Consider the following 15,272-nt stretch of genomic DNA (forward strand, 5'->3'; position numbering starts at 1 on the left):
GTATTCTAGTGTATGTCGACACATATGAAAAATTGAGTGGTTAATATCAATCACAATCTTCTCTCCTTAAAATATGTTGTCCAAATCCACGTGTCATCCTTACAAACATTCATCAATCTTACGTCTCTCCCTCACATGCAATGCAACTTCCTCAAAACAATAACAAAACAAAAAACAAAATTTTCCATAATCATCATCTTTCAAAAACAACACCACCACCTTCAAAACAACAACAACATAATCACCACAACATTTCTATTATAATAATCATTCTCAAAATTCCAACACCTTCAAAGATCAAAGTTCAAACACAAACCTATCTTCTCTTTTCTTCTTTCTTTTGCCACCTCAGTTTTTCCTTCATTCTCATTGCACTAATTAACATAAAGGGTATTCAACAAAATTGTAAATTTCATTATATATAATTTTAATTATAAACATCTTTGTCAAAATCCAGTTTTAGCTTCTCTACTATATTTGGCAAACACATCCTTTAAACTAATATTAAATTTTTTACTTTAACAAATAACAAAATCATCTATTCTTTCTTCTCTTCTTTTTTTTTTCCTTCAATTTTATGAATTTTTTTTAAAGAAGAAAAAATAGCTTGAGGAGAAAGATTTGTTGATAAAATTCAAAAGGGTGTTTGAATCTGGAAGAAAAATAATGGCTACTGAGGCGTTTATGTTGAAAGAAAGCGCCTTGTTATCTCTAAGAACATTGAAGAGTCTTTTCATGTTGATATATGCAATTGTTATGGTGATTTTGTTACCATTTAGAGGAAGAAGAAGAGTTTCTCCTGTTGAAAAGGAAGAGAAAATTCAACATGATGAATGTAGTCATCACCGGAAAGGCGCGGTGGTTCGTGTTCCGGCGAAGATTGTGCCGTGGAAAAGTGGTGGTGGTGGTGGTGGTGTGGTGGCAATGAAGGTGGTGGATCATGTGATGAGAAGGGAATTGGCTATTAAGAGAGTTTTGGAGGATGGTGATGAGAAATGTTTGAGAGAGTATTGGCTTTTTGGAACAAAAAGGGGTGACACAATTTTCACACAATGTTGGACACCTCTTTCTGTTAAGATTAGGTATGTGTAAGTTTTTTTATTATTCAATTATTGTTTTATGATTTTTATCTAAACAATCTTGTTTTATTCCATCGACCTTATGTTAAAAGGTGTTATTATGATTTATTAAATTATGAGTTATTTTTAATTTTATCTAGAGAGGGATATATATATGATTTGAGAGAAAAGGAAAAAAATTATGACAGCAACATAAAAAGGAATTTATTTTTTATTTTTTGCTTTGATGTGTGTTTCATGGAGACTCTTTTAAATCTCTCTTGTGTAAATTTCTTTATAATAATATGATAATGGTTGATTTTTTGATTGTTTTTTAATAGAATAAAATTTGTTAATTTTGTTATTTTATTTTCTAAACAATAAAATTTGTTGTAGCATAACAACAACAAACAATAGATAACCATTTTCTCATTGGGTGGGATTTGGCTTTGTTTTTATTTAGGATGACAAAAACATAAATGCACAATTTTTGTCCCTTCCCTTTGATATGGTATTTCTGTTTTTATTGAAGACCTTGAAGCTAGATCTTCCAACAACATAGCTTACCTTTTTATTCCTTCAATTTTTCCTCTCAATACTTTGTATTATTTGTGATATAATTTGAATAACTAATATGTTACCTATTTTGTGCAGGGGACTTGTTCTTCTTATGCATGGTCTAAATGAACATAGGTTTGTAATTTTATACGATCTTTATTTTCCAAGTCATTTTGATGTATTGCCGTGTAAAAAAAATTTCATTGTCAACGATAGCAAACCATCATTTGTATGACTTTTAAATTTGATATAATGATATTTAAACTTTTTTAATGATCGAATAGTTATGATTGACTGACAGTATAAAAAAAAACTTTACCTTTTCGGTACATATAAATTAAATCATCTTTATGTTGTTTCTTGTTTTCTAAAGTAACTTCCTTTATTCTCTTAACAGTGGTAGATATAGTAATTTTGCAAAGCAACTGAATGCTAATGGCTACAAGGTTTATGCAATGGATTGGATTGGTAAGTAACAACAAAATTATAATTTAGGAGCTTGTATTTGCTCTGATCAATGGTTGGAGCTAAATCCTTTTGTTTTCTAATTAGGCCAAATACTAATTTCAATGTACTTGTCCATGTACTAAAATGAAGAAGATAGTATAGTCTTGTTTATATACTTTACATTCTGCATGACCTTGTCATTACATCACATGTACATTGTTTGATATGGAGGAGGATTGAATGATTAATGTTTCTGAAGTTTCTACTACAAACTTTTCAATTTGTGTTTTTAGTTCATTATGGATAGGGAAGGACTAACTACTAAGCTTATATGAGAAAGGATAGAAAAGTACTAGAGACATTATTTGCCAGCAATTTTCTTGAAATTCCTCTTTGTGCAAATGGCATTACCTATTTGGCTTATTGTTCATGTGCATTGTATTATTCAATACTAGATTGTTGATTTATACAACCCAGAAAAGCTTTTCTAAAAAGCGCCAATATCAACATCAGGCACGATTTTGACGCAAACACATACATGTAGACAACAGTAATAATTTGAGAAAAAGAATTGGTTGGACGTAACCACATATGTCGGTACCGTGTCGATATTAAACATACTTTCAATTTGAAGTGTCGGTACTATACTGAACATTTTACCTATACTTGAAGTTATGACTACTTTTTAGTATGAAATATGGAAGAAAATTTAGTTTTACCAAATTTTGTCATCATTTGTTTACACAATACTTTAAGAAAATAGAAGTGATTGAATGTGATCACATGTGTCTGTATCGTGTTAGATGTAACACCATACAACCTTCATCGGAAATGTCGGTGCTTTACAGAGTATTTAACTTTCTAGGGGACCTGTCCTTGAAGTTATGCCTAATTTATAATACAAAATTGAGAAGAAAAATTTGTTTTTGCAAAATTTTATGTCATCCATTGTGTATATGATACTTCCATTGAATTATAGAAGACAGTGATTTCTTCATTTTGTTTAAATAGTTTAGTGACCATCATTCTTCAACATGCATCTATATTTGGATGTTGCAGGAAGATGCCTATTTGTGCGATAAAGTAACATGTGAAGCTCCTGTATATATAAGTAAGCTTATCATCTGTGTGAATTGTGTCTGAATCCAATGCTTAAGATTCATAATAGCTCATAGAATTTGTTTCCCAAAGTCCAAAAAACAAATGGAGTTTAGATTAACAATTTGAACACTACTATAAATTCATGAATCTTACACAGATAAGTGTTCTTTAACTTTCTTAGATTTGAAATTTGTTTGTGTTTCATTAGAGGTTTATCTGTTATCTTTTTGGTCATATTCGGCTTCACATGATTAACTTGATCTGAAAAGGTTCTTGGCCAATATAGATCGGACAAGTTATTTCCTATTCTTCATGACTTAAAAAACCATATTTAGGTTCCATAAGTATGATAATAGTTTCATGAACATTGAATGTCTTGTTCTCATAATATGGTTATAAGGTTATGTGCTGCCTAAAAATTTGTCTTGAAACCTTGTATGTGTTATTTGTGTAATATGGTAGTATCAGCTTAAATTTGATTTTGTTGTACTAATGTGTACTTAATCTTTAGGTCATGGTGGAAGTGATGGTCTCCATGCATATGTTAATTCTCTTGATGATGCAGTTTCCGATTTGGTATGTTGATGAATCTCCAACAATTTTCTTAAATAATCACAAGTTTAAATGTTTTTGGTTTCTGAAAATATATAACTTTTTGTCTTTAGTTCATGTAAAAATATTTTATTTTACTCGTTACAAATATATCACTTTTTGTTTTTTGTCCTTGTTTTATTTTACTTCCTAAAATATATGTTCATATTGGAATTGATCGCCGTAATACGTAGAACATTTGATTTTAGCCTCTCGAGTATGAGCTAATAAGGATTAAAATTATTATTACAAGGATTAATTTCACTACAAACAAAATTTACAGGGACTAAAACAAAACAAGAATGATCAAAAGCAAAAAGTCGTATATTTGCAGGGACTAATATGTATAACAAAACTCTAAAAGGGGTTGTGATTTATGTCAAAGTTTGGGTTATCTTTGTTCTGATAAATACTACTATATTATTTTTATAAACAGAAAGTATTTATGGAGAAGATTCTAACTGAAAATCCTGGCCTTCCATGTTTCTGCTATGGACACTCAACAGGTGCAGCAATTACTCTTAAGGTATAAATAAAATTCTTGAAACTTACTTGTGAGCAAAAAAGGTCAAGAATCAATTGAGTATTCACTTTTATACATATTGTAGGCACTCCTTGACCCAAAGATTGAAGCTTTCATAGCTGGTGCTACATTCACATCCCCTGCAGTTGGAGTTGAGCCGTCTCATCCAATTTTGGTGGTAAGCACATACAAGCACATATGAGAATATGAGTTTATAAAGTTTGTACAGATAGTATGAAGAAGTTTTACATAGATGTCTAATCGAGTGTAGACAATCCCAAGAAGTTACAGTTTGTTAAAACTTCGCTATGCTATATTGCTATAACGCACATCACTTTCTATTAAATAGTGTACCGTGCAACAATAGCGATTTGATCAAATTCTGCTATGCTATAGTGCTATAGGCACTATTTGACATCAGCTGATCTGATCAATATTTTAGTGTAGTGTCATGCTGTAATACTATTACTTCATACACAAATATCTACACAGTGAGATATGATTAGTAGACGTGCATGATTGTGAAATTCATGTGTATTACCGTTATTCATCTCGATATTTTCTTCATTACAGGTACTTGCTCCAATAGTATCATTTTTGCTGCCGACATATCAATGTAATTCCGCATATAAGAAAGGTTTGCCAGTTTCTCGAGACCCAGAGGCACTTATCGCGAAATATTCAGACCCGTTAGTATGCACCGGATCTCTTAGAGTACGAACCGGCTATGAGATTCTTAGAATTACAAGTTACTTGCAACAAAACCTAAGAAACTTGAAAGTTCCGTTTCTTGTTCTACACGGCACTTCTGATTCTGTGACTGATCCTGTTGCATCACAAAAACTGTATGAAGAAGCTTCATCAAGTGATAAAAGTATAAAATTGTATGAAGGATTCTCACATGATCTTCTTTTTGAACCTGAAAGAGAGGATATTACTCAAGATATAATTCAATGGTTGAATAGTAGAGTGTAAAAATTAGTAGAAGTAATGAGGAAATATAGCATGGAATTTTCTAGCCCAAAGAAAATGTTGAAGAGCGAGTCTTAGTGATCAATTTTATGGGCTGTAATTGAGACCAAAATACCTGAAGCAATATATGTCTGAGGCATGTTTTAGTTTTTGCCCAAAACCATATAATTTATGTTTCATTAATTTAAAAAGTAGGTAGCAAATATTTTTCATTATTCTCAATTGTTGTATCTTTTTGTTGGGGTAGTTTTATTTTATTTTATTTTTATCGAACAAATATCATTTAAACCATTAACATATATTTTTATGACCATTAACATATATTTTTAATAAACGACAGTAAAAACATTTTTTAAATAATGGTTTGTAATAGATTGTGTTCCATATTAGAATTTTTCCATATTAATAACCAATTTCCAAAACATTATTTCAGTCGATCAAAGAAAAGAAAACATGAGTGAATGCAATGAAATAGCATTAACCAGTGATATACACTGATAGTAACAATCATGTCTTTTGCAATTAACTTTTGAAATGGAGCTAATCCTTCTGCCTAAGACATAACAAAAGCTACTCATTTATTCGTAAGGATTTTGATTTGATGACATAAACTAAACAAATAGGAATTGAAATATCTGACTTTGTAGACAATTTTTCATTCTCAATGAAAGCCAGATCCATTATATACAAGACCAATAAGTTAAAAGTATTTGGACTTCAATTGTGCCAATAAATTGGTCAATACTCAGTACCAAGCCATATGAATTTTTCCCCTTGGAATGAATGGAGTGAGCAGAACTCAGTTTAGCACAAAATGGTACCTTGAGTCAACATAGCTTTCGACATCCCAAAGAAAAGAACCAAAAGTAACAGCTTCTAAAACAAGTCTTTTCAAACCACCAATGCTAATTTTGATGATTTCATCTTTTGAAGAATTGATTTTCTCCTCTGCTGTTACAGCAATTTCTGGTATTCCAAATAATGCATCTGTATGCTTCTCAATTATGCTGACAGATTCTTTGGATCTAATTGTTGCATATCTCTGTAATGTCTCTAAATCAAAGGACATCATATAGGAGCGCAACCTAGAAACTGTTGTCTCCTGACCAAATGCACCTGAACTGATGCCGCTTCCGGACCAAGTGGGGACTTCTGGGTGGGGCGTGACTTGAGAAGGCATCTCAAGACCAGCGATTCTTGTCTCGTCTTCCATAGTTTGGCCAATAGTACTCTCTTCTTCTGCATCAGGTAGAATTTTCATTGTCTTCTCCAGCTGAAACCGTTGGACAACACGCTTAAGAAAGTAGCCATACATTACTGATGCTGCATAGACCTGTCCTACCCTGAGTTTGCTGATCTGAGCTACAGATGCTGAATCACCAATTCGATTACCCAGAAGGAGAGCCAAGTGACTTTGGATCATCTCATAGGCTTCAGGCGAGTGAAGCTCCTCAAGTTTTCCATCTTCGCTAGGCCATGAATCAACTTGACCGGAAGGATGTGGTCTTACGGAGGGTATTAAAGAAACATCGGCATCCATAAATTTCTGCACTACCAATGTGTACAATATCTCTTCTATAGCTTTTCTCCTCTCTTTAGCCTTAACCTCAGCAATTCTCCTGTAAAATTTTTGAACCCAGCTAAATGGTCAGTACCCCACATTTTTTCCTTTTTAAAAAAGCATAGCACAGGGCTTTACATACAACTATGAAAAACTTCACAATAGAAAACAGCTAGAAACAAAAACCATTATGAATATTTTTGTCTTATGAGATAAAAAGCATTCATCAATACTAATATTTTTCTATTCATATCTTATTGTTTTATTGATTCAAACAAAATACAGTTGACTCAACAAATACATCAATAAAAAATAGCAGATCTGTTTCACAAGTAAATTCAGTATTTCATAAAGAGTAACTTAAATTCACTGATTACTTATTGTGCATTTCATGAGACTAGAAACAGACGGTATTTCTCCACCAAACGGTTTGTTAAAACAATTTGATGACATTTGAAATGTACATGAAATGCAAACTTTATATAGGAGTCAAGTATATCAATTAAAACCTGTATAATAGATAAAAGCGAGGACTGCTCAGTTTTTTGTTTCACAATAATGTGATTCAGAAGTCTTAAATAGTCATTCAGTGAAACCAAATGATGTGAAATTTTCAGTCTATCTACTTTTGTAAAAAATTCTCTTACTTTACATTTCATTATCATTGATTATTGATTTAGTTCTTTTAGTATGATTTTTTAAAGTTCCTTACAGTAATATATAACTTTATCTCATTGCCAGGTCATTAAAACATTTTGTAGGTTTCCTAATAGACTACAAACATGAACTTGTATACTAAGTTTCTGTCCATTAGACATTATTTTCGATTATGTTTCAAATTTACAATCCACTCTATGAATGTATAGCTCTAATAGATCAATACAATTAAATACAGACAAAAACAACATAAAAATTTTACAAAAATGCACTAGATAACTAAACCTCGCATACACGTTAGATGCGAAGATAAAATAATAATGCTGGCCATATTTTACACTGATGGATTTGATGCAGAATGAAAAAAAATAAAGTGCAGATTCCAATAGCCACTGATAGGCATACTAATAGCCAAGATTCCACCTTCAAACTCCTAACCATAAATCATTGAAAATGATAAAAGTAAACAAGCCCAGGTAAATATACTTGAAATATTTAAGTGAAATATAGCATCTATCAATTAAGGGATCCATGGAAGACATTTTATCGAAGTTTTACATGATTTATGAACAATATATGGTAATAAAGCAAAATATCAGATGTCATCAAGTTTAAAACAAACCTGTACAAAACTAAGTCAGTTCCTGAAGCAGAAGGCTTTTCCTTTTGTTCATCACCATCACGATCGGTTTGGAATTGCTCTAGTTGCCTCTCCACTGCAGCAGACATGAGATGTGGGTGACTAACCAAAATCTGAGAGAGAAACTGCCCGATTGGAGACTCCAGCTTCAGTGGGGCAATATTAGAACTAGATCCAGATGACTCTGCAGACGATGATGCAGCTCTAACAACAAAAACCCTTTTACTTCCAACGGAAAGTTTCCTCCCATGGCCTTGCTTGGAGCTAGGTACAGAAGCGTGCAGCTACCCACCACCAAAAACAGTCAGCGAGCATACAAATAAACCCTTAAATCTCATGTGTTAAAATAAAATAAGCTTATTTGGTGAAAGCACAATGAACACCATGGCTGTTTATCAAGTCAATCACTCCAAGCACAAAGAAATACAATATAGAACTGGTGTCAATTATCAAATGTTCACATGAAAACAAAAGCATCTCAAAGTATCTTCTATGCAAAATTTAAATTAAACACCAACAATAATTTTTAAATAAAAAAAAAAAACAGAGCTGCAACATTAAATCAAAGTATATAAAAAACACGTTAAAAATATTAGATAGAAAATTAACAAAAAATAGTATACTCCCAAATAAAATTATAAGATAACTTATATCTTATATTTCCTGTACTCATATCACATCCCATTATAGATAGAACAATGAAATCAAGAAAATTGAAGCTATAACTAACAAGAAGCATGAGCTCAACTCAAATTTCGAGCTCATCTTAACAAACACATCAACAATAAGGCCAAGTTAGGATTACTTTCGGGCTAACAGAAGCTTCTCGATTTAACAAAGAGCATCTAACAATGTCGAGATGCAAAAGTTCATTTCAGCATATGCAAAATGCTACCATTTACCACCTTAATCCTAAATATAATTCAGTACCCTCTTGAGAATTATTTTTTACCAAAACACCCCAATATATTCTCCATCATTTTTTGTAACTAAAATTAAATATTATGATGCGAAGACAAATTAAATTTTGTCTCCTAAAAATAATGTTAAAAGTTAAAATTTGAAAAAACAATACAAATATTAGCAAATTTCATATTACTATACAAACTTTCTAAATTTTCATGATTTGTCGGTGTCCTATATTTAAGGCAAATGTAGTAGATGACTTGTAATCATTGTAGGATTATTTCAATTTATCTATTTTTTTCAAAAGCATATCCAAATTGACTCCGATGTTTGGTTCCACAGCGACAAAAATTGATTTTGACTGAATTAACTTTGTAAAATTAATTTCACTTAAAAGTGAGTTGAATATAAGTGGTTTACGTTTGGATACATTTACATAATAAGTGAGTTGAACAATAAATTGCAGTGTAAAAATCAATCTTAAAAATTAAGTTGAAACTCAAAAGCTATAGATCTTAACTTCAAGTTAGAATCAATTCTAGAGAAAAAATCAATTATTCTCGAGAGCAACCAAACATGTCAAAAATAAATTTTACACCTCCTGAATCAATTCTGACTGCACCAAGCATGGAACCAAAAAAACTACAATTCATCAAACTCACTATTCTCACCAACCACACAAAACATAAAATGCAATCATAGCAACCAAAAATCAAAATTTAAAAAAAAAAAAATCAAAGCAGCAATTCGATACCTTACAGGAGAACGGTAAATTGGAACGAAATAGCGAAACAGTGGATCTTCCAACGAACATTGACGGCTTAGACGGACGTGAAGATGACGGAAGAACAGTTGCCGTTAAGTTTAACGCTGCTCGTGTGGCTTCCATTTTCAACAACTGTGATAATAAAGCAATGAGCGTGCAATGAACGAAGAAAAAAAAGAACAAATGCACAAAAAATGATGAATTGTGAATGAAGATGAAGATTTTGAAGTATGTACCTTGTTGGGGAAATGGTGGAGAAATATATGGACGATGATGAAACCCTAGAGAGAGAAAGAGATGGGATTTTTTTGAGAGAGAAAGTTGAGATGGTGTTACAGTAACAGTCAAATGAATAAAACAAGACAACAAATCCACGGATTATTTATTTTATTTTTTTTACTGAACAGGCTTTTTTAATTTAATAATAATATAGCATGATTGCAAATTAAAAATTAATTATAATTGTCGGAATTTTTTTTGTATAAAATACAATTTTTTACGTAAAATGTACAAAAATGCTGGAAAAAAATATTCAACCTCCTTAAAATGCGTGGAAGTAGTTGGGGACTCTATTAGCATACTTATGACAAACGTATAACAAATTGGCAAATACTTTGCGGTTAAGAAACTAAGAACAAATTAACTAACAAAAATAATATATACTAGGAGTACTGTACTTGAAATCAAATTTAAATAATTTTTTATGGAGAGCATGTATTTACACTAAAACTGCATGGTAATTAAATTCATCAATATACAAAAATAATAATAATTTATAAATAAATAAATAAATAAAAATTGATTGACTCAAACATATTGATTTTGTTATAAATTTTCAAATATATTAGAAATTAAATTTTTTTTCTTCAAAGCACCGCAAACTTTATTTGCAACATTATATATTATTAATAAAAATAAAAGAAAAATCTACAAAACGAAGTAAGGAAAACAACAAAATTCAAACACATCAAGAGAATTTAAAATTATGAAGATTAATCTAATTTGTAAAAAATTCTCCGAGATAAAAGGAGAGACAATATTCCACCAGACAAAATCCTACTTAGAGATACCAAAATTGACAATAACTCAATGCAAAAATTTTCCTTCCTAAAAATATGTGAACAGTAAAGCCTCGTCAGGGAGGTAATATGAATACAATTTTTCCATTTATTTTGAAGTCTCAAAGAGATAAGCTAAGAGTTATGAAAATGAGCAACAACTTAACTCAAAGCACACTATAACAAAAGGTTATGCAATCATTTCTCAAAAGTTATCTTAATTATCAATAAGACATCCATAAGCTCCGCAAATAAAGCATTATGACTACTTAGAGGCATTGCGAAACAGTCAAGCGAAGTTGCATTTCAATTTATGAAAAGACCATTACAAGTTAAGGGCTTAAGGCTACCTTTAACAACTTCATATGAATTACACTTTATCATAGGAAGGAGGAGGTTACCAGATGACCTGAATAATTCTTGGAGCTTTTGGTAAGTGAGTTGTGGCGAAGAAGTTATGCTGCACAAATGACTCAGATGGGAAGTATATGTGTTGAGAGCTATAGTTTCTATACATAGACACATTAGAAGTAATCAGATAAATCGTATGGTGAAGAGGAACGTCCTTGTTGAAAAATCCAACATGATTCCAACAAAACCAAATGCACCAGAATAATTAACTACAACAAATATGCAACATCTCGCAATTCAGGGCTCCAATTAGACATGCACACTTGCAAAACTGAAAGAAAAAAAAAAAGATTTGAACAAGTTAGTCATTAGGGTTTTCCAAATTCATAACCAAAGTTGTTGGGTAAAGGGGGAAGTCAAAGAAAAAATGTTGAGTAGATTCAGCATTTTGGCTACAAAGAAAACAAATCGAAACTATTATACAACCTCTTTTTCTAAGATTCTCATTGGTAGACATCTTGTCATGGTATATTCTCCAAGGAATAAAGGAATAGGATAGAGGAACACAATGTTTCCATATAAATTTAGTCCAAGGAGTAGAAGTGCCAAAAGAACATTGGAAAGTGTACGCATCTTTGAAATTTAAATTACTAGAAGTTAAAAAGAGACCACATTAAATGATTATAGGCTTCAAACTTGGGAATAACAACATTATCCATGTCACTACACACAAAAGTGGAGTTTAACATGTTGGGAATAGTTCAAATGCCATGAACAATGAAATCTTTAACTTCATCCTAAAGAAATGGATGAATCTCTACAAGAATACCTAACAAATCAGAAATTGCGCGAGACAACCAATAATCATTCAAAAATTTGATATTGTTGCCATATCCAAACTGCCAAGAAATATTTTATTGAATTAAAGAAAGATGAGCCAGAAGACCTAGCCAGACGAAGGAGAAAATGTGGTATTTAATTTGAGAGTTATTACAAAGAGTTTTACTGTGCATCGTACTAGACTATTTAGTACATAAATAAATGAATTCTCATGAAAGCTTCAATAAATCAGCACTATTGGTGGTCTTTATAGAGCGCAAACTCATACCCTCATCTTCATTGAGTTGACAAACCTTTTTCAAAGCTACTGTTACCACCTTTTTCAAAGAGAAGTTATGAGACCAAATAAAATTCTAAATCAAGGTGTCTAAAGATTTTATACGAGCATGAACAAGAATACAAACAAAAGATGTATCAAAAGCATATCATGGATAACACTTTTCACCAACTACACCCTGCCCATTATAGATAGAATTGCTCCTTTCTAGGATGAGATTTTGGCTTTAAAACGATCAACAATATGCATAAGACACACATTTTAAGGTTTTCCTTTGAAAATAAAAACACTTAAATAGATAAATAGAAGTCCCGAACGAAAGCCAAAAAAAGTGCAAAAACATAAACTATAGTTGTAGATATAGATCCAATATAAAATTTAAACTTATTATTATTAATCATTTGCCAAAAACATTCTCGTAATAAAAGTAATTTAAAATAATCACTTATATCAATTACTGTAAAATTGATTGCCATATAATCAAACACTTATATCAATTACTTTAAAATTGATTGTGCCATATAATCATACTATAAACACATCATCACTTATATCAATTACTTTAAAATTGATTGCAATATAATCAAACACTTTTTCAACATCAAATAATTACGATGCACTATAAATACATAAACTCTTTATATTTAGAGTATGTATAAATTAAATCATATTTTAAAATAAAATAACAACCGGTGCTTGAATTCCACATTCTCATGCACTATTAAACAACTCACTTATTACATAAAAGTCATCATTGATTTAGAAAAAGAAGAAGACAAAATGGAGTGAGTCTTCAACAAGTCTAAACTTGCGTCCTACAACCAGAAAGTTAACAAAATTTGATTCAAATTTCAAAATATGAATAGCATATTAGATTTTTTATGCTAATAGGCAGAAGACTATATAAGCCACGTAACTAAGCTAATCAAAATACAAAAAGTTAAATAAGGACGGTTATGCTTCTCACGTATCAATTTCATTAATTTTTATTTTATTTTAATTTTCATATATAATATACAAGTAAATGGTGCTACTAATTGGAATAGTAACACAATGTTGGTCTAAAGAATTATGCTAATAAATGTAAAGAAAGCAATGATTTTTTTTTTAAAAAAAAAAACTAATAGCAATGTTAAATGGTTGGTTTAATTTTTTTAACATAAAAAATAAAAATTAATTATTGATACTTTTGATTTTTTTTTATAAATATCGACATTTATCGTGTGAGTTAAAGATTTAAGAACAACGCCTTTGATTTTATATTTAATTTTGTTCCTATTTTATTTTATAAATATTTTTAAGATTTAGGGATTAGTTAAAAAGAAGATAATAATAAAAAAAATATAATAAATTCATCTAACTAAGAAATTTCATGGTCGAATCCAGAATAAAACATTCAATCTAACAGTATCGAAATTTGTTAATTGAATTAAAACTTAAAAACTCATTAACTTCAATTTTTAAATTATGTAGTTTTGATAAATATTTAATATTATTAAAAATAATAAATGACTCCGACACTTTACCTATTACACTTTTAAATCCGTCTTTGATTACTAATATCACTAACAATGTCTATTAAAAAATTAAAACTCAATTGTATTTTTTTATTAACCTAGCTAGTTGATCAATTAATAATACTCTTACATGCCAACTTTTCAAGAAAATGTTGGTCAACGATGCATTGTGAAGACAAATTCTATGGTATATATGTCTCCATTCAATATGTATCATGCATTTGACTTTTAAATTAATAGAAAAATAAGTTTAAAAAATATATATTTTCTACCATATAAAAAATCATATTAATAACTAAATATTATTTGTCAAAAATGTAAACAAAATAGAATTAATTTTTCTGAATTTTTTTTATTCATATATACTAGTAAATATTGAATTTTTCTACGATAAAATATATAAAATTAATGTAATACTTATAAGCATTAAAATAAAATTTCTTATGAAATGGTCTTTTTTAAAATACAAAAGTCGATAAATAATTATTTGATTTATAAAAATATCATTAATTTATTAATTTAGAGAATAAATATATTAAAATACTTCAATTTATAAATGTACTGTAGCAATTCTCAATTATAAATATGTGAATTTCTATAAATAAATCTCATCCGTTTTTACACAATGTTTAATAAATTCAATCATATATTGTATGTCAATCGTTTTACACTATATATGTTGGGGAATAATTCAAATTTCCAACTTCCAAATAAATATAAGTTAGTGAAAATTTAAGAGATACATAAATTCCAAGAACTACTGTAGGAATATGTATCTAAATATTTGAAGAACTCCACCATCATAAAGAGGTGTCGTTTGAAGATGGAATATCAACTATATCACATTTATGAATACCCCGTCATGTTTATATAAATAATTAATCACGATTCATTGGGAGAAAAGATGTATCTCAAATCTCTAATATCATGAATTATGATGTATTTTGATTCAAATCATTTCTCTAAAATCGTTTTTTATTTATTTTTATCTAAATAAGTTATCTACACATATTTAATTTATCTTTTGTATTTTTTTGTAGTTTTATCTTGTAAGTTTGTTGTTGTGTTTATTTGTCGTCTTTGTACAATATTTTGTTTTTGCATCTTGTTGTGATGTTTCATTTTTCCGTCTTATTGCAGTATTTTTTAGTTCAGATTGATATATCAAATCTAAATTCAATTAATAATTTTGGTGTCATCAATATTACAATTCTACAAGCATGAGTATTTTAAAAACTTCAATTTTATCATATTTGTAGGTATTATGTCGTTGTGTGCTATTAACCTAAGAAGTGTGAGTTTGTTAATAGATTTATCATTTTTTATTTTAGCAATTTTAAATCATAATATTTTCGATCGATATAATTTTTATTAATTTGAATGAATCAATATCGTAATTCAAATAAAATTAATCGATTAGGATATTGAATTGACATACAAATCCCTTAT

The 15,272-nt window shown here is 29.7% G+C and overlaps 2 protein-coding genes across 2 annotated transcripts; one reads left to right on the top strand and one right to left on the bottom strand.

Annotated features, from left to right (window-relative positions):
• The first annotated feature begins 46 nt into the window (after positions 1–46).
• On the top strand, positions 47–5,465 carry LOC101494347 (alpha/beta-hydrolases superfamily protein). Its single transcript, XM_004513285.4, has 7 exons — positions 47–1,082; positions 1,713–1,751; positions 2,014–2,084; positions 3,676–3,740; positions 4,192–4,281; positions 4,364–4,456; positions 4,852–5,465. Exons 1-7 carry the CDS (start codon positions 667–669, stop codon positions 5,251–5,253), a joined length of 1,176 nt encoding a protein of 391 aa, XP_004513342.1. The 5' UTR covers positions 47–666; the 3' UTR covers positions 5,254–5,465.
• A 346-nt stretch (positions 5,466–5,811) lies between these two features.
• Positions 5,812–10,327, bottom strand: LOC101494659 (UV-B-induced protein At3g17800, chloroplastic-like). The gene is made up of 4 exons (XM_004513287.3): positions 10,017–10,327; positions 9,769–9,912; positions 8,091–8,392; positions 5,812–6,869 (listed from the first exon to the last, which is right to left on the bottom strand). Exons 2-4 carry the CDS (start codon positions 9,901–9,903, stop codon positions 6,050–6,052), a joined length of 1,257 nt encoding a protein of 418 aa, XP_004513344.1. The 5' UTR covers positions 9,904–9,912; positions 10,017–10,327; the 3' UTR covers positions 5,812–6,049.
• Positions 10,328–15,272: the final 4,945 nt, after the last annotated feature.

Source organism: Cicer arietinum, chromosome 8 (assembly GCF_000331145.2).
Source record: "Cicer arietinum cultivar CDC Frontier isolate Library 1 chromosome 8, Cicar.CDCFrontier_v2.0, whole genome shotgun sequence".
Taxonomy (NCBI): Eukaryota; Viridiplantae; Streptophyta; class Magnoliopsida; order Fabales; family Fabaceae; genus Cicer; species Cicer arietinum.